Source organism: Ammospiza nelsoni, chromosome 9, assembly GCF_027579445.1.
Source record: "Ammospiza nelsoni isolate bAmmNel1 chromosome 9, bAmmNel1.pri, whole genome shotgun sequence".
Taxonomy (NCBI): Eukaryota; Metazoa; Chordata; class Aves; order Passeriformes; family Passerellidae; genus Ammospiza; species Ammospiza nelsoni.
Genome location: NC_080641.1, coordinates 19,891,367 through 19,916,571, shown reverse-complemented (window position 1 = coordinate 19,916,571; position 25,205 = coordinate 19,891,367). Strand labels below are relative to the sequence as shown.

Below are 25,205 nucleotides of genomic sequence, written 5' to 3'. Positions count from 1 at the left end.
ACTCAGCTAATCCAAGTCAGAAGTGGCAATTTCCACAGGCTGTACTTGGAGGTACATATCCACTGGTAGGATATGTGGAAATTTGGCAGAAATACTGAAACAAGTTAGGAGCTGCAGAAATCAGTAATCGGGAATTTGTCACCTACATGCCTAAAGATTTAAATTAGATTGCACCTAGGCAGATAGTTATAAATATTGTTGAGATGCTCATAATATGCTGTTTCCATACAGTCCTTATCATTCTTTGAGTGTTTGTTAGCTCCTAGTCGTGCTGTTTCTTTCTTAAAACACATTCAAAATAAAGGGAAATGCCTAATGGGACCAGCAGGTGCATTCAGCAGAACACTTCCACACTTTTTTTGCAATTTTAAACAACTACACTGCTTCTTGTAGGTAGCAAGCCAGTTAACATACACACTGCTTATCAGTACCAAACTTCTGCATCACTACTTTTTATTTAATATAACAGTTGTAAACATTTTTAAAAGAAGTCTTAAAGATTGCCTAATTACATAAGATGGCAATAACAGAACATTCTTGACTCTAGAATGTGTCTGCAAGTGCACATAAATGTGCATATGATAACAGTAGGATATCTTGTTCTGTTCAAGAAGCTCAGGCTGTTTGACCAGATCTCAGTTTTCAGGAGCCTGGAAGCAGATTGCTCAGCCCAGCTCTTACTGTTCTGCTCAATCACAGCTATTTGGTGGTGGCACCAATTGTTTATTTCCTAAATAGCTCCGTAATATAAACTCTAAGAGGACTGAACGTATGTGCACTGCTCTGTGTATTTATTAAAACTAAGACATGAATAATTCTTCACCTCATTTGAACCTAGCTAGAGCCAATGCAAGTAACTATGTGGTAACCAAGGACTGTAGCTTGGACGGGACTAAACAGTAAATGCTGCAACCTTGTTAAATCATGAAAAATTTATTTTCATTACATATACATGAAGGTAAAAGATTTCAGTCAATAGTGTTTTGAACAAGCATTTCTGACACGAGCCTGTTAGTGTAGCTAGGCTGAAACTTAATGCAAAGTTAGTGTTTTGCCTTTATTTAGTAATTCACTTTTAGTGTGTATATACAGAATTCATTTTCCTGTTAGAATACCAGAGACAGTAATATCGCAACATTTACATTCCTCATATAAAATGGAGTAATGTACATTTTCAGCTTGGTGTAGATACATAAATATGTACAAAATAAACATTATTGTAATTAACATATTCAGACCATTTATTATTTAGCAACATCAAAAGCAGATGCACATAGATTTAAGTGAAAATGGTGAAAAACACCTTTATGACATTAGTGACCATTATTTGCATATATGAAGTAGTACAGATAAAGGCTCGCCTTTCAAGCCTTCTGTGGGCATCCAATAACTTTAGTAAAAAACCAAAACTAACTGAGAAGCATAAGATAATTATATATATATGTGTGTGTCATGATCAGATGGTTTACTAGGGTCCATCTTGATCACAAAAGGATAACAATGTAAAACATACACATTTGTTCAGAGCATAAAATATTGCACAAAAGCAATTTCTTTTGAGGAAAATAATTCCTGTGTTTGTGAACAGCAAAACTGCTTCTTACACATTAAAGAAATAATATATTTGCAGTTTCTAAACCAAAGAACATTCAGTAATACTGTCAAAACTGTCATCCATCAACTTCTTCCCAGCCTATTTTATGGCAATGGTATGTCATTAGGAAGATTTGGCAAAGAGAGAAGGCAGATAGACAGTACTTGTATATATTTATCACAGGCCAGACCAATCCAATAGTTACTTAAACCAACTGCTGGATGGTTTCAGTTCCCTCAGACTTTCAGCCTTAAAGAAATATGGAAGTCTTCAGTGCTAGTCACAGTGATAATCACACAGTAGTAGAGTAAGATTCTGTTCTTCTCTGCTTGGAAACCATCTTGTCTGAATTCCCAGTCTGAAGGGCACTTTCCTCAGTATCACTGTCACTGCTGTCTACAAGTGTGTGATCCAAAGACATCTGACCAGTCCTCCTAGGAAGATGAAAGTTCACCCCACTCTCCTGTATGGAGTTAGTTAGAAAATCTTCATCAGAAGAATGAAATGATTCATCATCTCCGGTGAAATGGTTGACAATGTGAATCCCATCAAAAGTGGGTTGGTCTGAGAAGCTTCTCTGGCCTTTTAGACATTTGATCTGTTAGAAAAAGTCGAAGTTGACAGTTAATCACAGCTCAAGAGTCCAGCAATAAAAAACCCAAACAACAAAAACCAAACGAAAAAACCAAGTGTATTATCAAGAAATGCCTCATTGAACTCTTACTGGATGCACATTTGATGATCACTTCAAGTATTTCAGTTCTAAGGCTTAATAATCAAGGTACCTAGAATCAGTAATGAGAGATTCTGCTTCTACTGCATCTTTGATATCCACACAAGGATGGCTTCTGTCTTCTAGAGCGGCCTATTTGTTTCAACAGCACTTTTGGCCTTAACATTTTACTTTATAGCTCCATTCTATCTCATACTGCCTGATTTCTTACTTGAGAAAGCACCCCCTTCAATGAACAGGCTCTCAAGTAAATATTGCCAGCTTCTCAGAGTCACAGAAAAAAATCCCCAAGAGGATGTTTAGTTCAGTCTACATTGTAACATTAAGTATCTTAATTATCTAATTCAGATCCTATGACATTTCACATCAAATAGTATGAGAGAAACATCTCTGTACAGCATAAAGAGATTGTAGTTGCAATTTTAAGAGAATGTCAAACAAGACAGAAATTGTTACCTGACCACAGACAGATAATATTTTAATTCAATGTGCTGCAGAGTGATAGACAATTTCAACCATGCATTCAAACTATTCAAAACTAAGACCCAAAGCACTAAAGTTTGGCAAGTCTCCTGTTAGTTTAATGAAAAATAACTGCAATTCATGGAAGACATTCTGGAGGTTGATTGTTTTTGTGGTGTTTTGGTTTGCTTGATCTAGAATTTCATTTTTGTTAGCTTTTAGTAGAAGATACCTCAGGATCAGTTTGACAGTCAGATATTAAGCTAAAAAATCCTGAGGATGCAGATAAATATTAAAAACGGATTATAGAGCCTTCCTGATGTCACTCTAAAAGCTTAAAAGATGCACCTAGTGCTAATTTGGAAGCGGCTTTTTACAGCAAGAGACCTGGAGAATAGAAGGAATAAAATGCTGAAGCATTTCTTTACCAAAATCTGTTTGATGTTTCAGAAATCTGAGGCAATGTTCACTTTGATAAGTAAGAAGTTCTTGTATGTCTTTGGTATTGACACCAATAGGAGATTTTTACCTGTCTGTTTGGGGAAGAAGACATCTCTGTACTTACCATGAGCTTGTGCAGAAGATGAGAATAAAAAAGGAGTTGAAAAAAGATCACAAGAGTCATAATCATGCTAGAAGCCATGAAATTGCATGTTAGCACGTAAAAACTCTAACTTTTGATGTTACAGTAAAAAATCCCTGTTAGAAATACGGGAACATGATGTAGATCTAAACCTTTGTGGTTACTGTGCATACTAACATTAGTTTTTTGCATTTTCTTCACATACACATAGGCTGCAGTTGTTTCATGAGGACTTTGTATAAAGACAAGAAAAATAGAGCTCCACACTTGTACAGCATAACTCATGATGCAAGCAAAACCAGCTTATATCAACTATAAATATATCTGGAATAGATAATTTTTACTAGCTTATATATCTAGATGCAGAAAGCCTGGTACAGAAATTCTTGTGTTATTTAGAAATATTATTTCTGAAAATATCCTGCAATATGATCAGATTAGCTATCACATGAATTTTCCAAAACAGCTATCAATTTTAGTCACTAGGAAAATAAAACACAGAAACCCAACAATTTCTCTCCACCCTTACCACAGGAAAAAAAAGAACTGCTGTACAAGTGACTACGAACTTCATATTAGAGAAAGAAATTATATGCTTTTAGGTCTGTACAGTTAAGCCCTTGGTTCACCTGAAATTATAAAGCTGATACTCAATGTTAGTTGTTTGGAACACTCAGCCAAGCCAATGACCTCAACTGTTTTTGTGAAGACTTAAACATGATACCTTTAGATGAAGTTATTTAGGTAACATGACAAAATCATGGTTTCACAGTTTAGGCAGCAACTGTTCCAAATGGCAGTCTGTGGAAAATGCTGGTGGTGAAGATAATCATGAATAGACACAGCCTTTGCCAGTTCCTAAAGGGAGGCTCAGAAAACACTGTGTTATCTTTGTGCATCCTTTTGTTAGAATAACAAATCTCTGACTTTCCAGAAACACTTTTGATCTGCAGCTTTACACTTGGCTGCCTTTTTTCTTAAGCACTCCTCACATGTAAGGGGAAACAGACCGCTGTGAAGAAACATAACACACTGCAGAGAATACACACTACACATTTATCAATGGTCACAGAGCTCCAGAATTTCTGTCTGCTCCAGAAACGGCCACCTCAGCCAGAACACTGTGCCATAGACCTTGCTTGTATTCTGAGGATCAGCAGGCTGGAGAGCAGCACTGCTGAAGAGGACAATGGGGTCCTGACACAAGGAAGGCTAACTCAAACCTACACCATCCCTGGGCAGCGAGGAAGGTAACAGCATGCTAGGCTGCACTGACAGGGGCAAGTGTACTGTCATAGCTGAAAATTGTTCAGGGCCCCTTCAACGTAATATTTGTTCAGGAGCATTTCTGAAGGAGCTTGATTATTTGGAATTTTTACTGCAACAGGAATGCTTTGTGTGGCTTCTCGGAGTATTTGAAACAATTTGCAGACAGCCTGCACTCCAATGCAATTAAATAAAAGCGGATAATGCAGCATAAAGTTCTACAATTGAAGTTTCCTAAAATTAAGTTTTGTACTCTCATATAATTTTACAGTCTAGCAAGTGAGGCTCTACACCTCTAAAAGAAAAAGCAGTATCTTTTTTCAAGGGAGGAACTTTACTGTACTATTGGCCCAGGGCAATGGTCCATCAGCCCAATATGGTGTCTCCAACAGTGACAGCAGGACGTTCACATTACCAAGCCTCCATTCACTTGCCAGAAGCTGTTGTAGCAAATAGGAGTGAAATCCCTTTCTAGCTGCTCTGGCATACATTTATAGATCAGCTGTCCCTGACTGATCATAAATTTGCTGTCTACCTCCACATCTCCAGTGGCAGCAAATTCCAGAAATTCCTTTATTTGTTATAAATTAATCTACTTATTTTAGTAAGTGTCCCCAGACTCTAATAATGCAGGAACAAATGGTGAAAAGCAGTTCCGTGGTCATTATTCTGAAACTTTAATCATAGAGTTTTCTCTCTAGAACAGATGCATCCCAATCCACTTTAGCTTCTCATAAACAGGTGTTAATCAAGACAACCATCATTCAGTTCCCTTTAACTTTCCTACAGACCTTCTTTAAATTCTCTACATCCATCCAGATGCCAAGTGGCAATACAACTCCCTTTATTTGGTTTTTAATATACTTCCTATTAATGCCCAATGTTGCCTTGTCTGGTTTGGCTGGTGCTGCGTGCTAAGCCAGTGTCAGAGGACTCAATACCAACTGAAAACATCTTTCCTGATTTGTAACTACCACTTCTATGTTTGCCATTGTGTAGGTATTTGCCATTGTGTAGGCTTAGATTTTGCAATAAGTGAACAACTAGCTTATCCACACTGAAACTAATTGGTCAGCTTTTTAAGACAGACTTGAGATTCTTGTTGTCAGTGTCTTATTGGAACATGGGAAAAGAGCTTAAGGTAGGAACGAAAGCATTAGGCGAAGATCTTGCCATTCATCTAGCCAAGCATACTGAGACAATGGGGAATCCAACTAAGAGCTTGGAATGCAGGATGTGTGGATCCAACTCAAACACTCTCCCCACAGCCTAGTTCTACTCTATACCTATCCCTTAAGGAACTACAACCATGTTTTACAAAGTGTGGACCTGCACCCCAGGGTCTCTCAGTTTCTCTTCTCTTTTATACAGTCGATATTGGTTAAAGGCTTTCAGTTTTGGGTCTGGCCTTCCTTCATGTGAACGGAACTTGATCTCTGTCACTCCAACAAGTAACACTTAAAGGAACCTGTTTTTTACTGCTTCAGTTTGCAAGAATCTCAAATCTGATCTCTAAAGAAAAAAAAGAAAAACAACAACAACAAAAAAACCAGGTCTGGTAAACCCCATGTGTTTTGCTTTTAATTCTCAAATCCAGGTCATATTGTCTAGATGACTGCAACTTCAACCCAGTTAGTTTTTACTACAACACATTCACAAGGTCTTTAGGACATTTCAAGGGGTTAATAACATTATGTGATCAAAAAATATGTCATCATTATCCCTTCAAAAGCCAGCTGAATCAACAACAAAATTTTAATAACGTGCACATTTATATATCTTCTTGTGTCTAAAGAATTCAGCATTTGAAAGACAAACTGTTATGTCTACTGGGCAAAATATGAAAAAACTGTACATACTCTTAACAGGTAACAGTGTACTTCCACAAATACAGAAGAGCTGAAAAAAGGCTAACAATCAGATCCTTGAACCTTAAAATAAACTTTCTTACCTGATGCTGACTGCCTCATCAAGCCAGGCATGAAGGAGAAACAGTAAAGAGAAATTTAGAAGTTTTAAACAATTCAAAAGGTGTTCCATATTAAACCATAGAATCAAGTTTGAAGGGTCATAGTCAGTTGCAAGCAAGTTATATTTCTAAGCCCCTCTGGGTTTTTTGAGTAGGGAACATAGGTTAAACTTTCAAGTGGGACTTTGTGAAACAGTTTGACTTAAGCTCTGGGAGACATTTTTATGTTGTAACCTGTGAGGTTTTAAGCTAGGAGTTCAGTGGTGAAAAGTGGAACTAAAATGCTACTGTCTGCTCCTTTTAAAAGGTTTCAACCAGTAATTAATTATTTAAATTTACTCAATTCCAAAGTAATAAAGACAGGTTTTAACAAAGCTTGCCAATGAGTATTAAATCTAGTCACAGTAAGATAACCAAGAAATACACAAGTGAGATGGAAATGTGACCACTGCCTTGGGTGAATAAAAATGATTTTGGCAGAAGGCAGTATATCAATTTAAATGTTTATTTAAAGAATAAAGATCCTGAATTCTCAGTGCTTTTACTTGCAAGAAGAGGAATCTAAAAATCAGATTTCCCTCTTTATGTGTTCTAACCTTAGTAACATTTGAAAGTCTTCATAAGATTTCCTACTTAAAACCCAAACATGATTCAAAAGAAAACTAGAATGCTGCTGAAAATATGATCTAACCACATTTAGCTGAAGAAACAAGTCATAAGGATTTTCAAATACCTTTCCTCTAATTCAGAAAAATATTGTCAACTTGACACCATGAAAATAGAGATTTAGAAAATTACAAGTCAATTAAAAATCACTTATGATCTATTAAATTTAAATCACATCTATTAAATTCATGTTAAATCACATTTAACATGAATAAAAGCAAATTAATTGGAATTCTTAAAAATTCCTGAGACTGTCCACAGCATCTAATGGGATCCCTTATCCTACTTAACAGCTGACTGCTATTTAGTGATGACTCTCCTACTGTAACAAGATGACTGCAGTTTAAGGCACAGAGTAGTACACTATCACCTCATTTAAAAAACTCCCACTAACTTCTTCTGGAAAAATGCTTATCACAGCAAATCAAGTAAGTGAAGCATCTCCAACAGAATTAGTAGGAAATACACTGCCATTAATGACAAATATCAGCCCAGACAAATATTCCATCCAGCAGGTATTACAGTGCAGCAGCCATTCTTCCCCTGTACTCAGCGCTGGTTAGGCTGCACTTCAAGTGCTGCTTTCAGACCTGGGCCCCTCAGTTTAGGATGGATGTTGAGATGCTCACACACATCCAGAGAAGGGCAACAAGCCTGGTGAAAGCTCTAGAACACAAGCCCTGTGAGGAGCAGCTATGGGCACTGGGGCTGTTCAGCCTGGACAGGAGGAGGCTTATCACTCTCTACAACTCCCTGAAAGGAGCTTATAGCAAGACAGGGGTCTTCTCCAGGCAACCAGCAACAGGACAAGAGGACAAAGTCTTAAGCTGTGCCAGGGGAAGTTCAGGCCGGACATTAGGAAAAACATTTCACTCAGAAAGAGTGCGTGGGGATTGGAAAGGGCTGCCCAGGGAGGTGGCAGAGGCACTGTCTCTGGAGGGGTTTAAGACTGGATGCCGCAGTTAGTACCACGGTCTAGTGGTGGTGTTATGGGTGTGATAAGGTGGTGTTAGGACATAGATTGGACTCAATGATCTCAAAGGTCTTTTTCAACCTAGTTAATTCTGTGATTTTTGGAGTTTATGAACTGATTCAATCTAATATAGCTGCAGCATCATTTATCTACTTCTCATTTCTTCAAACACTTGCAGCAAAAAAATTGAAAGTGGCAAGAGTAGCTCATCGGAAATCAGAGCAAGCAGTAAACTCCAGGCTGGATAATCCTACTGTGGGCCCAAGCCAGAACAGTGGTGAATGGCAATATTAAATACCTGAATAAACCTAGGCTCCTTTTTCTGGCTGTGCCAGCATAGCTGCTATTCTTAAAAGTTAAAAAACCCTCTGGGCTGACTTTTTTTTTTTCCTTTCTCCACCTATAGCAGGCTTAAAAGCAACAGTAGTGAGGTACTACAGGATAGATTGAATCTGCCCCACTCATCATTAGCTCCTTGGAAACCAAGATTGTGTTTGTGATTAATTACTAAAGTCTCCTGTTTAAGGAAACTATTACCTTTGGGTTTGAAACTCATACTTCTAAAAGGATGACCAACATATTGCTGTACAACCTGAAATATTTATGTCAAATGAACTTTGCTGACCATACCACTAAAAAGAGATAAGTGTGCTGTAAGTGAAAAGCAAAAGAGCAGCAGAGAATTTCCAAGACTGAGTAATTTCAGGCTTTAGGGGTTTTTATCAGCATTTAAATATTTGGCTTCTGTTTTAAATTGCCAGCTTTCATAAGTCATAATCAGTCTAAGAGTAATACAAAATGTATTTAAAAACCCCTACAACTGTCAGGAAGCTTAAATAAATCTACAGAATAAAATCTACAGGAGCTCACCTCCAGTTGTCCACATGTTTATTTCATACTGCTCTGAATGTACTCTTAAATTTCTTGACTCAAGTTTTTTATAAAAAGTGGGTTTTTTCAACATTATCATTTTGAGAGTACTTGAGCTAAAATGAAATATGATGTTAAATTAAATGTATGTTGTAGATCAGTTCTACCATAGAGAAGTCTGCTGCACTGCAAACGTGACAAAGATTAAAACCAGCAACAAGTGTTCAGACCAGAAGGTTTCCAGTGAATCAGAACAGGAAACCAATAAAGCAATCAATGGCAGGTCATGACTTTTTGATCACTGCACTCTATGGTTAAGTATCTGGTTTTGATCTAGTGAAGTCTAATCAAGCTTAACTTTGAAGTTAGGTATCAAATAGACAATTGAAATAGCAACAGCGCTGAGGAATACACAACTTAAATGCTGTTTTGAAAAGAAGTCAGTATTTAGTAAGTGTGTCAGGTTTTATTTCTTGAGGGAAGTTTTATAAGAGCTGACAGGTTTGTTGTAGTGAGACTGTGTGCAATTCCAAAGGAAGGTCCAGGATGACAGGCCTAGGAATTTTCCTTCTACCTCCTAGCTAGTTATTTATAGAAAGTTCCCAGAAACTCTTTCTACAAGAAGCTGTAATGGAAGTGTTTGTTTGGTGGGAGGATACAGCAACAAAAATATTTTAAAACAGCAGTGCAATCACACCTCATGTACTGCAATTACTACATTCAAGAAAATACCTAAATCTCAATACTCTTTGTCCCTACCTTATGCATCTATAAATACAAATGTCACTGAAACCTCAAGTATTAACTAGAATGTACTGGCTGATAGAGACTGAAAATGCACCCATTACAGGCAACAGTTACAGGAAATGAGCATTTCACACTTTTACTCTGTCATTTAAAAGCAGGGCTTAAACTCAGCATTTTTAAATGGACTAAGTAACATTTCTGCCCCTGATTGCAAAAGCTACTTTCATCTGGGCTGACTGGCACTCAAATTGATAAAAGAATTTTAGGAGGTGTTTCCACCACATTTCCACTGTTTGCCTCCTTATATTCAGATAAGCTTACAGAGACCTATAACAAACTAACATATAGTAATCTTCTCCAGAGCTTGTTTTCTCCCAGAGCTGGCACCTGTGTATGGGTGCTAATCCACAGTTTTTACAAGGAACAACTACTCAGATAAACCAGTAGACCCTCAATTCCTCCATTTTTTAATCCCCAAAATTTTATTATAGGCAGAAAAACATGACAGACCCTGGCATAGCTCTATCAGTAAAGTAGACAGGCCACACAGCTTCAAAAATCAAGAATATTATAATGCCATGATAGAGAAACAATTTTACCTCTAATCAGTTTACTTGCTTTGGCAATCCATACAAGGTTTAAAGGACACAATGTAATTAATTATAGCTAGCTGTATTTCTCTCTAATGCTGCAATCAAGAAATATTACACTGCTCAGCAAGACAGATCTGGAGCTGTGATGTGTAGGATACAGTCAGCACAAAAAAGGGGGAAAATGTTTATAAAAACAGCAATCACCAATCTTAATTTATTTTAGCACCGAATTCAATCTGTCACTAGTGGCAGGGAAACAGTTAAGATTCATACCAAAAACCATTGCCCTCATCCAAGTAAACAAAGTCATACCTGTTCCATTTAAGGAAAACTACACCACTGTCCAGGTTATATTGATCACATTTAGAGGTTTTCTTCCCTCTCACAAGGGATGGAAAATATTTTGTTGATGGTGTTACCAGGGGGGAAGGGAGAGGAATCAACTCTTTCTGACAAAGATGACGATTCATGGAATGAAGTACCATCATTATGGAATCAATACTGTCATTTAGGGCAAGTGTAACATGCCTGTGTTAATTACATTGTGACCACTCGAAGTTAATTGAATTTTAAAAATGATGGTTATAAAATATACAGGGATTCAATTGTGTATTCCATCTGCCTGTTAATTGCTTGTTTAGTGAGATAGTTTCTAAAGGTAGCTGCTTTACTAAGGGCAATTAAATTGGAGAAAGCTACTGAATAATTAAATCTCCCAATCAGTTCAGTCTTTCAGTAATAATCTGGGTATTTTCAAGCCAGTATAACATCTCTAATCCTTATAAGGACAAGCTGAGTTAAAGGAATAAAGCAATTCACTTTTCTAAAGTATAGAGTATATATTTAACTATCCTGTGTAGACAAAGCTGCTACATTAGATTGGGTGTTTGCAAACCACATGACCTCACAAACGCTATCTTATCACATCACAGGTTCCTCAGACTGACCACAACCACTTAAATCAGACTCTGCCAGCACAGACATTCTGTAACTTTGACACATACTAGTAAAGCAACTACATTTTTCAGCTGTCCTTGCAAGAGCTTTATTTGTGGGGAGGGAAAAATCTGATCATCTCTTGTCCAACTGTTCTTGCAAGATATGGTAAAAGAAAAGCGCATGATTTATTGTGCTATAAACTTCCACCACAAGCTGAAATGCTTACTTTGTAAATCTGAGGGCTAACATATTTCCTTTCAGAGACAACATTTCTTATCAAGTAAGAAAACATTTATAAAGAGTCACATATTTTGAAAGCACTTGTCTAGTAAAAAATCTATTAGAAGATGTTAATGTGACTCCAGTCTGGACTGAGAAACAAGTGCTTTCCAAGAGTTAATACAGGACTTTCAACCAACATTGCTGAGAACTATGAAGGGAAAACAATTGACTGAAGTAAAAATTGACTGGAATGAATCCCACAAATCTTAGCTGGTTTTATCAAAGTGAGCAAGTACAATGACAGCTTCCAAGAGACAAATGTAGTTGTGTTTGCACTACATGAAAAATGAATAGTACGCTTCTTCCAGAAGAAATGGAGGGGAGAGAAAGAACTTGGCAAGAGACTGAGTAAAAGAACACTATATCTAATTGCATATATTACAGAAAGACAATGAGATCTTTTGGGCCTTGCTGGTTTTGCCTTAGTTCTGATAAAAGAAATGTTAGCTATTTCTCTTCCTCAGGTACTCAAATGGTGATAAATTTGATCTTCTCTCATTGTCATTTGCGCACATGATCTGACCCGCTGCTATCCGTCACTCTCTAAGTATGTCCTCAGAGAACTTGAAACAATTTCTGGTAGGTTGAACTTCAACTACAATTCACTTTCTCCAGTCACTCCTCATCTCCATTATGGAAAGCTATGTTACTTACTCCAAGTTATTTGCTCTGCTTCTGAATGTAGTCTAGTCGTGCATCAGATAAGAAAACATTTGATTTGGTAAGCATTAAATTTGACTCAATGGAAGCCTAATAATAAAATTAACAGAGGAAAGGAATATTGCTTCTACTGGCATCCCATCATCAAGCCCAGATGCAATTATTATGAGAGAGACAGGAGCTAGAATCTGCTAGAAGTGGCCAGCCCATCTTGTGCTACTCCAATGCGCCACAAGCAGTATCATCATTTTGTTCTCAGCTATGGCCAATGCAGAAATCATCATTTTACTGCTTGCACAGAATCAGGGGACAACCTGGATTCATCAGTGCTGGGGCCCAGAACCACTAACTGATTTAAGATTATTAGCTAACAATAAAAAATATAAGGAGGAAACGCTTTAAAACATAGTTTACCTACCATATATATTTATGGTATTTAAAACTAAAGCAACTATTGATGTGGTTTAATATTTCATTCAGTGTACTATAGCACATTGAATTTTATTTAGGTATTAATAGTGTTGTCCATATAGGGGAATTTTTTTTAATCCTTCGCACTGATGGGCTACAAGTTCAGTTTCCCATCTCCATTTTAGTTTCAGCAGTGAAAGCCTAGAAACCTAATGCAACTTGCAAGATATATTCTTATTTCAGCCATATAACCAATTACTTTGTTGGTCACAATTTATACATTATTTATCCTCAAAGTCATTACTTAAAGTGTCTTGAATTTTATTTACACAAGCAAAATCTTCTAAAAGCATAGTATTTAATCTCCAACTTTTATATCTCTTTTCATTAAGCCAATCTTAAAATGTTAGCTCACCAGGAGCACGATCAGACCAAGAGATAACACCTATATCAGAATCTTACTGACTGCATTAGGTTCTTAAGACATAATATCAGATCCATTCCTAGATAAACTATACCTATGTGGAAATGGAAGATTAGTAAACTAATGCTCACTACTTCTTCAAATAGCCATCAAGTTTCCAGATTCTGAAATGGGAATTTCACTTAAAGGGACTATTATAAAATCTTCTAAATGCCTGAAAATTATTCTGGCAGAATAGTAACGCTCCAGTTATTTGTCATGTTGTTCTTTTCCATTGGCCGTGCTGAGACACTGTTAACTTGTCCATTTTCTATATGTTGGACCAGTGTATCACACTAACACCAGAATTTTGGTTTTCATTCAAATACCGAACACCTGCATAAGATTTGCACATCATCCTTGCTTCTTCTCAAAATATTGCAACTAATTATTTGTCAAGAGGATATCTCACTAGAAAGAAACAGCTAGAAGAAAATGCTGTATTCTTCCTCTGGCATTGGTCAATAGCAGATGCAAGCCCAAAAAACAAGACAAAACATGTAGTGGTACTTTCACAATATTCTTCCTAAACTCCAGCAATCATTTCTAGATTAATGGTGGGTGGAATAGTCCATGCAGATGCACAGATGTCATAGTAAAACTGAAAAATGGGCTATCTTCAGTATCCATATTCCTACTTTCTGAGGAAAAAAATGTCTTAAGTAAAGGAAGCACTGTATGTTCTGTATGTTGCTGTTGCCTTCGTAAAGCTGTCCTGTAACAGACAGCCAATACACATCCACAATCCCAAACTGTAGAGGCTGCTTGCTTTTGTACAAGCAACATGTTAGGCAGAATTCAGCTTTTAATATGACAGCTGTCATAAGATTAAACCAAATCTACTTTTGAAAACTATAGTACATAAAGACAAAAACCTGAGATTTTACAGCAAAACAAACACATTATAGGATTCCACGAGGGACAAAAATCACCTAACAGTGCGACAAAGGCAAACTTTGTCAAATTTCAAGTGAAACAACCTAAACTTAAGCACTTCAGTCCTAAATCACGAAGTCTGAAAGACTGGAAACCACTTGCTTTTGTCTCCAAAGGTGTCTTGTGGTCTGCCAGTGTAGTTTGTGGGTAAGCACATCAATTCTAATCTTTTGTACCACCCCTGTAATCTAGGTAACACATACAAGCCTTGCAACATCCAACAGGAAGCAGAAGCAGCTGCTGGGTAATATATATAAAGTGACTGCACATACAGAGAGGTAGTGCATGAAATGCAGAACTTCTGCAGTTTATAAATCATTTAATTCCATTCAGTTTGAATTAAAAGGAAAAGGTGGGAAACTACAAACAACCTCCTCCTTGTTTCTCCAGAATATGATTTGTGTTTAAAAGAGTAACAGCTTTTTCAATAATCATAGTTTTTCTTAAGCATTCAAATTTACTTAATGGAAACTTGTAACAGGCCAAACTTCCAATGTATTTATTTCCACATAGTTTAACAGCTTTACTTCAGTACTACCTACTTAGTGATCTATTCTCTTGAACAGTAAAAATGTTTCACAGAAGTTGCTTTCACACAACATTTCTGTATCTCATCAAAGGCAACTTCTGTGAAATGTTAGCATTCCTTGGGCAGCCTGAAAGTATCTAAGCATAGGACAACCTGAAAGGGTCTGTGTGCTCAGGCCATTTATGTTACATCAGTTAAAGCACAAGAACTGGGAGGTCAAGTGACAGAACAGACTGATCACTACACCTTATTTCTCCTGTAGTAAACACAGGACAGCCAAGCTTCTGTACTTACTGACAAGAGCAACAAAAGCTGCTTCACAGAAGCTGCAGCCTGCAGGAGCTGCACATTGAGAAAGCATTTTAAGTTAAAATCCCACTAAGCTAGAAGTCAAGAATGCTGCAGAGATAGCTTTAAGAATGGGAGGGAAAAGGAAAAAGAAAGAAAATGCTAGGCAGAAAGCCTTCAGTTAATGAAAAGAACAAATGGCAACTGAACACGAGATTCTGAGAAGGCAGAGTGTCTAAGGCTAGGACATATTGAAAGCTCTCAAAGAAGTTTACATCATGATGTCACGTTTGTGATGATCCTTGATCATTTCAGGTTTTCACAATAGTTTCAACCTTCAACAATAAAGTCATAAGCCACAACCACCTAATAACTTTGTGCCAAATAAATCACAAACTTAGCCAGTAAGGAGGAAAGGAAGTACAGCACTTAACATACATGACTGATCACAGGATTAGCTACTGGCTAACTAGAAATACTTCAGGCTGAGTGTCCTTTCAGAATGCATCAGCTGTTCTTTGAATACTGATAGGTTGTGTAAAAGATTACAGGAAAGCTGTCAGTAGCTTTCTAGGGAATGAGTATAAAACCAGGTATGTTTACTAATTCAAAATGCAAGTAAGCAATAATTGATCTACATGTACTTGATTTCTGAGTGGAGTTATGGTTGCACTGAGGAATTTAAGAATTAATGCACTATTTTACATAACATTACAAATTATACTTAATATTTATATTCTAACCCATAACTGGTTGTTCAAATCAGCGCAAAGAAAGAGGTGCACGTAAACAGATTTAAGACAATGTGCATAGAACCATAGAATTGTAAAGGTTGGAAAAAGCCTCTGCAGAGTCCAACCATTAACCTAACACTCCAGTGTTCATCAGTAAAGCAGAAGTTTACAGAAATCTAGAGCCTAGTAGAGCAGAAGTTGACAACTTCTAATTATAATGTTCTCAAAGCTCCAAATTTTGTCGGTTCTCCTGAAGTGTTCATACTTACTCTGAAGTAGTTAATATTCAACTCAGATTACCATGCTACAGAAATCCTCTGGTTTGGTAAAAAAGGACTCAGGCAGGCAGCTTGTTAGAACAAATAAAAATCCAATAATTCCATTTATAATAATTTTACAGTGTTTGAGTGGTAAGAAAAAAGGCATCTTTTTCTATTTAATTACTTTGTACATTTAATACCAGTGTGGCTCATCAGTTAAGGTTTGGGTGCCATAATACCAATTTCCAGTATGTGTAGTTTTATTCAGAAACAGGAACACAACTTGAATTTACTGCAAATAAGTATTTTTATAATGTTATTTGAAGATGACTGCAGCATTACTATTCCTAGGTGAGTAGTAAAAGCAGCTGAAATTTATCCTTTTGGCTGCAAGCTGCATTATTCTTCACAAGCATGCAAAATTTTGAGCTCAGGAAAGGTGACCAAAATTATTTTGATTTTTCAGAAGTTTTGTTCATACTTACAAAAACTTCCAACCAATTGCACTTTGTAATCTGAATCCATTGATTAATCATTTGATACAACATGCAGAGTTCCAACACATAGCTGATTTAGGTTATCACACTGGAATGAGTGAGAGAAATATCTGAATACTAAGGGCCAAACTTTTCTCACCCTGAAAGTTGAGAGATAGTACAGCAGCAGCTTGTTGCACCTGTACCATAGAAAACTCTCCCACTCCCAAGCCACCTTTTAGTGAAGAATTCACCTTTAGACACTGCTCAGTAATAGTAACTCTCTGCTGTCCTTATTGGTGTTCCTCACTGATATTCCAGATTTCCCCGTGCCTGGCTACTAGCCTGGCTTGCAAACACTGATGGAACAGGAGAACTTTCACAAGAATTCTGCAATTAGGATGGACCATGTTGTTGCCAAAACTTGGCATTATTGCCATCTGATGGATGACATCACAGAATAGAATTAAAGTATTTAGCTCCTCCAGGCTCCACTGACACAGAAACATTTACATTCATACTGCTGGCCAAAAGCACAAAATAGTGTTTATCCAAAGGCCAGAATATGGACTTAGTCAGCAGCTACTTGTATTCAATAAAGAATTTGGTCATTATTTTGTTCCATCTTTCAGATGGAGAACGTGCAACTTTTTTGGTGTAAAAGTCTGTAAAAATGCAGTGCTGGAGAGGGAAAAAAGTTATATATGCAGAATCAACATTGATGGCCATGCCAAGACATTTCACCTTGTTTCACACATACCCGTCCCACCCCTACCTTAAATTATTAGTTTTGCTTTAATTACAATTTGCATTTATGTGCAGTGTAAAGTTCCACAATTACAATGTATTAGAAGGTAACCATACAATCCCCAAGAGCTCTGTTCCTTTTCCAGTGCCTTTTACAAGGTAACCAGTTGGAAATTGTGGTCAGCATGTCACACACACCATCACCCTATCTTCAGGAAGATGCATTTGCAAATGTGTAACGTTTCTTTTAGCTTTTGCAGAAGTAGAATCAGAAAGCAGCTATCCAAAAAACAAAGAGCATGGCCATTAATGGATGTGTATGCATGAGGACACTTCAGTGCAGATTTAAGGAAGTTGTTTATTTAACTAGCATTGAATGAATTATACTTCTAAAATTTAGCAGTTGAGAGCAAACATTTTTGCCTCTTCCTGTTGCCATTTTCTTCAGATTTTGCTTTTTGAGGAAACATTGCTTTCCCTCTTAAAATTTGATTTAAAAACTAGACAAATAAATAGGTAACAGTAAAGGGGAAAGGAAAAAATAAATCATTAGTAAACAAAGACTTCCAGGCCTGAATATAGTCTGTGTAAAAAGCATGCAGAATGCTGCCAAGGTAGCACATGTCTATTATATACAGAGTTTCATGAAATCATAGAATGACTAGTCAGGAAATATCTGTAAAATCATCAAGTCAAACCATTTCTTCTTACTGTTCCTATATATCCTGGAAGGATTTCCTTCCTATAGCCTTTCTCTAGCTTGGAAATTAAAAATTTAGCCACCACAAAGCACATATCTGGGAAGAGGAGTGCTCTTCTACATGAAATTACTCAAACTCTGCTATTGTTGAAATTCATGTTCTTCACAGCATTTCCTTTCTGCCAAATTGAAATGCTGATAAAGATTTGACTAGAATGAACCAAACCAGGAAATCACTGGTATTACTTCGAATTATCATTATTCTGTCAGCTTATGAACATCTTCTCTCATCTTCTTTCCAACCTGTTCACATTAACTTATACACATTTACAGATGTACAATATTGCCTGCCTTCATGACAATTCAGTTGGTCAGCCAGGCACGAAACAGATGATTGTATAGAGAAAATTATGCAACAGCTTTCCAAGAATAATTATACTTTTCCCCCAAAGCATTGTTTCTTACCTTTTAAACCTACAGTGAGCAGAGGAAAAAGTCAGTACAGTGCCTTATTTTGGTCATAATGCAAAAATACACTAAATATCTAGCTTTCTGGGAATTCTTCAAGCAAGCAACAAAGAAAACTAATTAGAGTGCTTTAATGGAGAAAGCCAGGTTATTGATTTTTAAATCTGTTTTTAAGTGAGCTTAATGATTAGTAAAGGTGCTGGACTGATGACCCTAGAGACTATCCTACATCTATAGCATAGTGATCTATGGCAGAGACAACATTCCAAGATGCTCAACTGTGTTATAAGTCTCAAGGGATTGATCCTAAAAGCTTGGATCTACTCAGATTGTTATGAAAACACTATCTACGCTTAAAGAAAGGATGTGTTTATTTAATAAAAGCAAAAAGGCAACAAACAATTAGGTTGAATTGCTTTTGAATCCTATGGTTTTAAGCAACATTCTCAGAGCTGTGTATGAAAAGGCTAGAAAGAGACTCTATGCAAAGATGAGCAGGCATTTTGCACATGGTAGAGTATTGGGTAAAGACATTTCTTCACCATGCAGCATGAACTGAAACGAGCCAGTGAGCACAGGAGTTACATAAGCCATTTCAGTTTCAAGATCTTCTGATCTTTTTAACTAACAGAAAGTTACTACACCTATTAGAGCAAGGAAGTTTGAAGACAGACATTTCATAGATTGAAGGTTTTGGCAGTTTAAAAGTTAAAAATCTGTTAACTGATGTTAAGCAAGCATCCTTCTTTTTTTTTTTAAGCAATCTCAGTATACTACCACATAAAATTCATCCTTGCAACAGCAAGAACCAGAAAATTTACACATGAATTCTTCTACTTGCACAAGTGAGGTTTAGCTTCTAACTATAGTGGCCTTAACAGCTGTAGCAAATAAAGACATCAAGGGGCTTATTTTCATATATGCAGTTCCAAATGGAGTAAATGCAACATGAATATATCAATTAATGAAATTAAGGAAAAAGTCAAGATGGAACATTGCCAATCTCATTTAATGTCAAATCACAAAACTAATCACTGTTTTGTTCTCTTACATTCCAAGATAAAGGCAAGATTCTTGTATAAGAGTTTTATTGCATTAATTTAAAATAATGTACTTCAACAAAAACATGTACTGAAGATGTAATAACTATTAAATAAGCAAAACCTGCCACAGGTGAAAGGACAAAAGTTACAAGAGATCAGAGACTGTAGTATAATATCACTCACCTCATGATGCAGCTCAGCTATCTGATCTTTCAGCTCTCTGATGTACTGGTTAGAATCAGATTTATTAAGCTGCCCTTGAATTTTTCCTTCTTCTTTCTGTTTTGGTTAAAAAAAGGAATCATATTCAAATTATTCAAAGATCTACTATATTAAAAATCTTATTTTAACTGTCTGCATATTTCTGTCACGAGCAGAAGCTATTCCCAGACACCACTCAGCACTTTCATTTGGTTGAAGTTCCAGCAGCTATCTGACAGTGGCTCAGACCAAGCTGACTCTCTCAACAGTACAATGCAGGATTCTATGGAGGAGCAGGAAGAATTAACAGCTTCACAGGTGGAATCCACATCCTTTGCACAAGAGATTGCATTTTAGTAAACCACTCCTACAGAACATTGTCAATACATGGAACATAGCATATTTTATTTTCACTAAAGTTTATCCTTTAGCAACAACACATTTTCTTTTGTCTCCAATTAAACAAAACAATTCTTTCCTTGCTTTGTAGGACATGCACTAGGAAACACTATATAAGACAAGTTTCTTTTGTCCTGTAAGAAGAGCTGTAACATCCAAAATATTGTGGTATTTCTCATGTAGGAGTTCCAGACAGTATAAATTAATGTCCCCTAATACCAATGCTTCAAGAGGCATACAGAAAAGCTGGCAAGTAAAAAACAAAGCAAACAGAAAAAATAGATTAAGATGAATATGATGTTTCCCTCATTTGTCAATCAAATGCAGCTCCTACATTTCAGGATGCTTGAAAAGGCTTGCACTGAATGCCTGCAGCACTGGTTTCCATCTTGTCCCTAAAGGGAATCCTAATGTGACTGAACCAAACCTGGCAGATCTGAGATAAATAATCACCCTGATGAGGAATACACTCCATATTTTCTACTTGCTACTAATAAAATGCAGAACAACTCTGTTCTTGCCTTTTTCTAGCTAAATAATTTCTGAAGCAGCCACCAGCTCTACAGAATGCAAGCATCTTGGTTTTATAAAACCCTTTACCTTGACTGTAAATCACATATGAGCAAGATATTACAGAAATACAAATATAATGGGAATATCTTGTTTTTCTACCTATAGCTCATTTTGCTGAAGTTTTAATTACACTTGAAGAAAGCAAACAGTTTACTTCAACAGCCAAATTGAAAGTCATTAGCAAAGAGAGGTTAAATACCTTTTAGAATGAAAAGTGTTAACTGTTCATCAAAGGATAAGACAAAAAGCTTTACTGGAGAGGTTCCTTTAAAACATCCTTCTGAAATATAAACCCCAGGAAAAAACTATGAGAAGAGAACATGCTACCTTCCAAACCCTTTTGCTGGATGAAGAGAACAATCTAGAACACTGTCAGTATTGGCAATATCAAAGCCATATCACTTTTTTTCAGGCTTTTTCTTGCAGTGAGGTATGCATTACAAAATTACTCAAAAAATAATTTTATCATAATCACTATTAACTCCCAAAATCTGTAACAAGAACAAGATGTTTTAATGCCTATTTCCATACTGAACCTAATTTCCAATGTAACCTATGGCCAAATTCACACATGTACAGAAAGGTAGCATTAATGTTAACAATAGTTCCTGTCCTAAATTGATCAAAAAACCCAAAAGCGGTCTAACCCCATCATCTCTCTCTACAAGAATGACTACTGGCCTAAGAAACAAAAGCAACATAACCTGCAGACTAAAAATACATCAGCATATGAAAAAATCTTCCTTGCTGTCAGACACTAAGGTTCCACACATTGAGCACGACCTGATCTCTTGAGGTAGCAGGAATATATGGGAGAAATTATTAAGTCCTTTCCCTCTGTTTGAAACCTTGACTTTCCCATTTAAGCCTCTTACTCTATGGACTCTACTCACTACGCACTCTGCAACAGTAAAGCAAAGTTTTAGCAGAAGCAGAAGAGAGATGCCATAGCCCTTCTAAAACAGAAGTGTAACAAACAGCTGAGCTTAGGTAGAAACTGGGTGCACAAGGGGCTGTGAAACAGGCACTGCCAAGGTCAGACTGTATAAACTAACAGCAGAAGCAGGAAAATTTAGCAGGTTGGGTTTGGCACACAAACAGCTGAAAGCTGTTTGCATATATCATATGGGAATTCCACACTTCCATTACATTGAAGTGGTGTAATGGTGACTTTTTATTCTAGGAATAACACTGTAGAGTCAATGCAGATATTACAGAGTAATTGTGTATATTTTCTCCCAGAAGAACTGATTGTATCTACAGTCAGTTAGAGCTGAATGGAAGGCATAAGCCTGGCTTGTAAGGGGGCCATTATTACTGAAAGGCAAGTAAGTTTCAGTTTTCCTTTCAGAACTACAGATTTTGTAGAGCTAGCAATTCACAAACCAAAAAAAAGTAACCCTGCATCTTCTACAAACATACTTTTAGAAAGGTCATGCTGTAACTTCCTCTTGCAACATTCAAAATGCAAGTGATCAGAAGCTGATCCTTTTAACTTGCTGATAAAAAAATCATCTTCCTAATTAAATAATCCCATGTTCTATGGGCTACCAGTCTGTCCACAGTGGATAAATTGGAAAGATGACATAGGAAAAAAATTACTACAAGATATCTGAGTCTTCTTTACATCTGCTGCTCATCCCTGAACAACAGAAAAGTATAGTCTACTATGCTGATCATGCCATTGTCTTTTAAAGATTCTTATGCAAGTGTGGCAGCAAACTACTGGAAAACATGCAGGAGTCAGACACCACAGCATTAAAATATATTTTAATTTCTATCAAAATAATCTAATTTAGAGAATAAATAATAAGTAGACAGCTGAAAGCTTACCTTTATCTAATGAACAAAAAAGTCCTTCAAAATTTATCTGTCATATTATGATTTTTAAGTTACCCAATATTCTTTAATACTGTGAAATGAGACTGATATTTCTCATCGATACATACATTTTTATACAAGTACAAAGTATTACCATGATCTTGCAAATTGTTTCACCTTCCACTGACATACATTTCATGTTAGCACGTCATCTGAACTTAATGCAAATAATTCCCACCTTATGATGAGCATTCATTAATCAAAGGCAAATTTGAATGTGAGGAACTTAAATTTGGTAGTAATATTCTTTAACAGTCGTTTTTCATTAGGGGAGCTTGACACCACCACCCCTCAGCTTGTCTCTGAACTAAATTGAGCCCAAAATCCTTAGCCACTCCTCACAGGACTTTGTTTTCAGCCCTTTCACCAGCTTTATTTCCCTCTGGACACATTCAAGGACCTTCACATCCTTCTGAAATAGCGGAGCCAAGGACTGCACACAGTAGTCAAGGTGAAGCCATACTACACAGTTACTACACAGTTGTGCTGGCATAAGAAAAATTAAATTGCTTTCATGCAGCTTAATTTCACTTAATGCTTCCTATTGTGGCATTTACTTTAGTAGGAACATGACATTTAACTCTGCATTGCTTGTATAATGTGCTTGAATAGTTTTGGACTACTGTGCTTGAGCAGCTCTGAGGAAAGCACTCAAATCAACAGTAAGGGTTCAAAACTGAATGTTAAGTCTCCACTTACAATTTAGAAGTCTTTAAGGTCTGAATATCACACCTTTTAAAAGAGAACAGCATAAGTAATTAGTAATCTCCATGTCAAATTGTTTAATTGTTTATTCACATAGGATGTGGGTTGCTTGCTCGGTTTTTTGGTGGTTGAGGGTGAGGGGGAGCACTCTTATAACAAATCTGTGATATTTGGAGAAGTCACAACACAAAAACCAGCTGGTTGCTAGGCAAATCATAGTAATTTTAAATGTAAAATTAATATACAGAGAAAAAATCAGAGAATGTATAAATAAGCAAAGTGTGGGTATTATCAGAATTGCAAAATAATGAAAGCTAGTCAATTCTAGAACGTAGGAATTTGTTTAAAACCTCCTGCAGTCACATGTGAATGAATCTCTACACCCACATCCCTGGCGTACTGCGTCTGCGTACCGGCACCGCTGCAGTGCCCACCTCCTCTTGCCTGAAGGATTTTTAGCACAGCAATGCCAACTGGTGTTACACTGTCATTAAAGATGCATCATCTTGATTTCACTGCTTTTGAAGACTTTTAACTGCTCCTTTTTAGTCTCTTCTGACAGACCAGCTCCAACAGCAGCACCAGGGTTAGAAATCTTTCCCAGGGTAACAAACACCTCGTGGCAGCCATCACCCTCCACACGGTGCTTGTAGCAGGGTACTCAGGCAATCCACAGTCCAACCCCCTGCCCCAGAGGCTGTGTATATAGTGGGAGTAGCACGGGCAGCCAAGCAGGAAATGAGCTCTACAGATCAAAAAAAACCCGCTGCTAAAACAGAACTCAGGCCCCTTCACAGTTTTGGAAGCTCTCACCTCTCTCATCCTGCTGTGAAGCAGTAGAGTGACTGTACTTGTGTGCATATCAAGAGCTACACTGAGAGCTCCTGAGAAGAAAAATCTAAACTCCAAAAATTTTCTCCTTAAAATGAGAAAAAATTCTGTCCACAAAAAACTACCAGCTGAGAATCATGGTTTTCATATCACACTTAAATGCTCTTTTATCTGGCTTTCTAAGAAAAAAGCATCTTGCCAAGAAGCAACAGCTAGTCTCAAAAAGCTACCTGATGCTACTGAGAACTCCTGAACATATGGAGACTTTTTAAATTCATTTAGCATCAGGCCAGGATGTATAGCTGGCAACACAAGAGTGCAGGGACAGACTGCTTAAAAAAATAAAGATTTAAAATACCTGAAACCATTACTGTATAACAGCCTCCCAAAATCAAGTTTGGTACTCATAATAAAAAAGGGTTTATACAACAAATAAATAAATCACCAGAAAGCACCTGAAAAAACACTGGAGGCCTTAAGCTGGCTTTTGCTGCTTGATCAAAGTTTAAGACACAGAAGATCAGTGTAATCAAATTCCAGTTGCAGATGTTTCATCCCAACAGGAGTACCACTTTCCTTAAACACTCAATTTTCACATTGAATAGGAAAGGAAATATACATCAATAAGAAAATAAGCTGTTTTAAATAATAAGAAAACATTTAGGGTTGTTTTCATTTTAATAACTGTGAACTTAAAATCACAGAAAAAATATTTACATAGGCAGTCATCTCCAGGCACACTAGACAACTGTCTGCTCCTCAGTAACATCTTTACTAAAAATGACTGGAAGATAGGATGTTTCCCTAACACTCTTAATTTGATCTTTTCTGACTTAGAAATATTTACTTGGTAACAACTTGCCTCACCCTCTTTTCAGGAGAGACTTTAAAATTCTTACTTTGTGGCAAAAGACACTGCATTAAAAATGTAAATTAAGTATATTCAGAAGGGTAGATGTGGTAACTAGTGTCCTTTCAGTGACTTTACAGTGACTCATTCTAGACTTTCAAAAAACACATCACTAACATCACACACCACTATTGATAAGAGTAAAAAAAGGGTTTCCTGTAATTTGAAAAGATGGAAACAATTTCTTTACTGAACAGTCAGTACTTGGAAAAGTTATTAAACAGAGGTCACAGAAAGGCTTCATTCTAAAGAAATAGTGCTAAAAGTTTAAGCTGTGGAGAGATTACTAGCACAATCATGGATTTCCTTTACA

At 36.8% G+C, this 25,205-nt stretch overlaps 1 protein-coding gene across 9 annotated transcripts in view; it reads right to left on the bottom strand.

The window, feature by feature from the left end:
* Nucleotides 1-914: 914 nt before the first annotated feature.
* Nucleotides 915-25,205, bottom strand: part of EVI5 (ecotropic viral integration site 5) — a 72,028-nt gene continuing 47,737 nt past the window's right edge. For all 9 annotated transcript variants that reach the window (XM_059478771.1, XM_059478763.1, XM_059478768.1 and 6 more), the window contains 2 exons: nt 19,576-19,671; nt 915-2,192 (listed from right to left, as the gene is read on the bottom strand). In XM_059478771.1, coding sequence (XP_059334754.1) covers nt 1,887-2,192; nt 19,576-19,671 — 402 coding nt within the window. In that variant the 3' untranslated portion in view covers nt 915-1,886. The remainder of the gene's footprint in view (nt 2,193-19,575; nt 19,672-25,205) is intronic.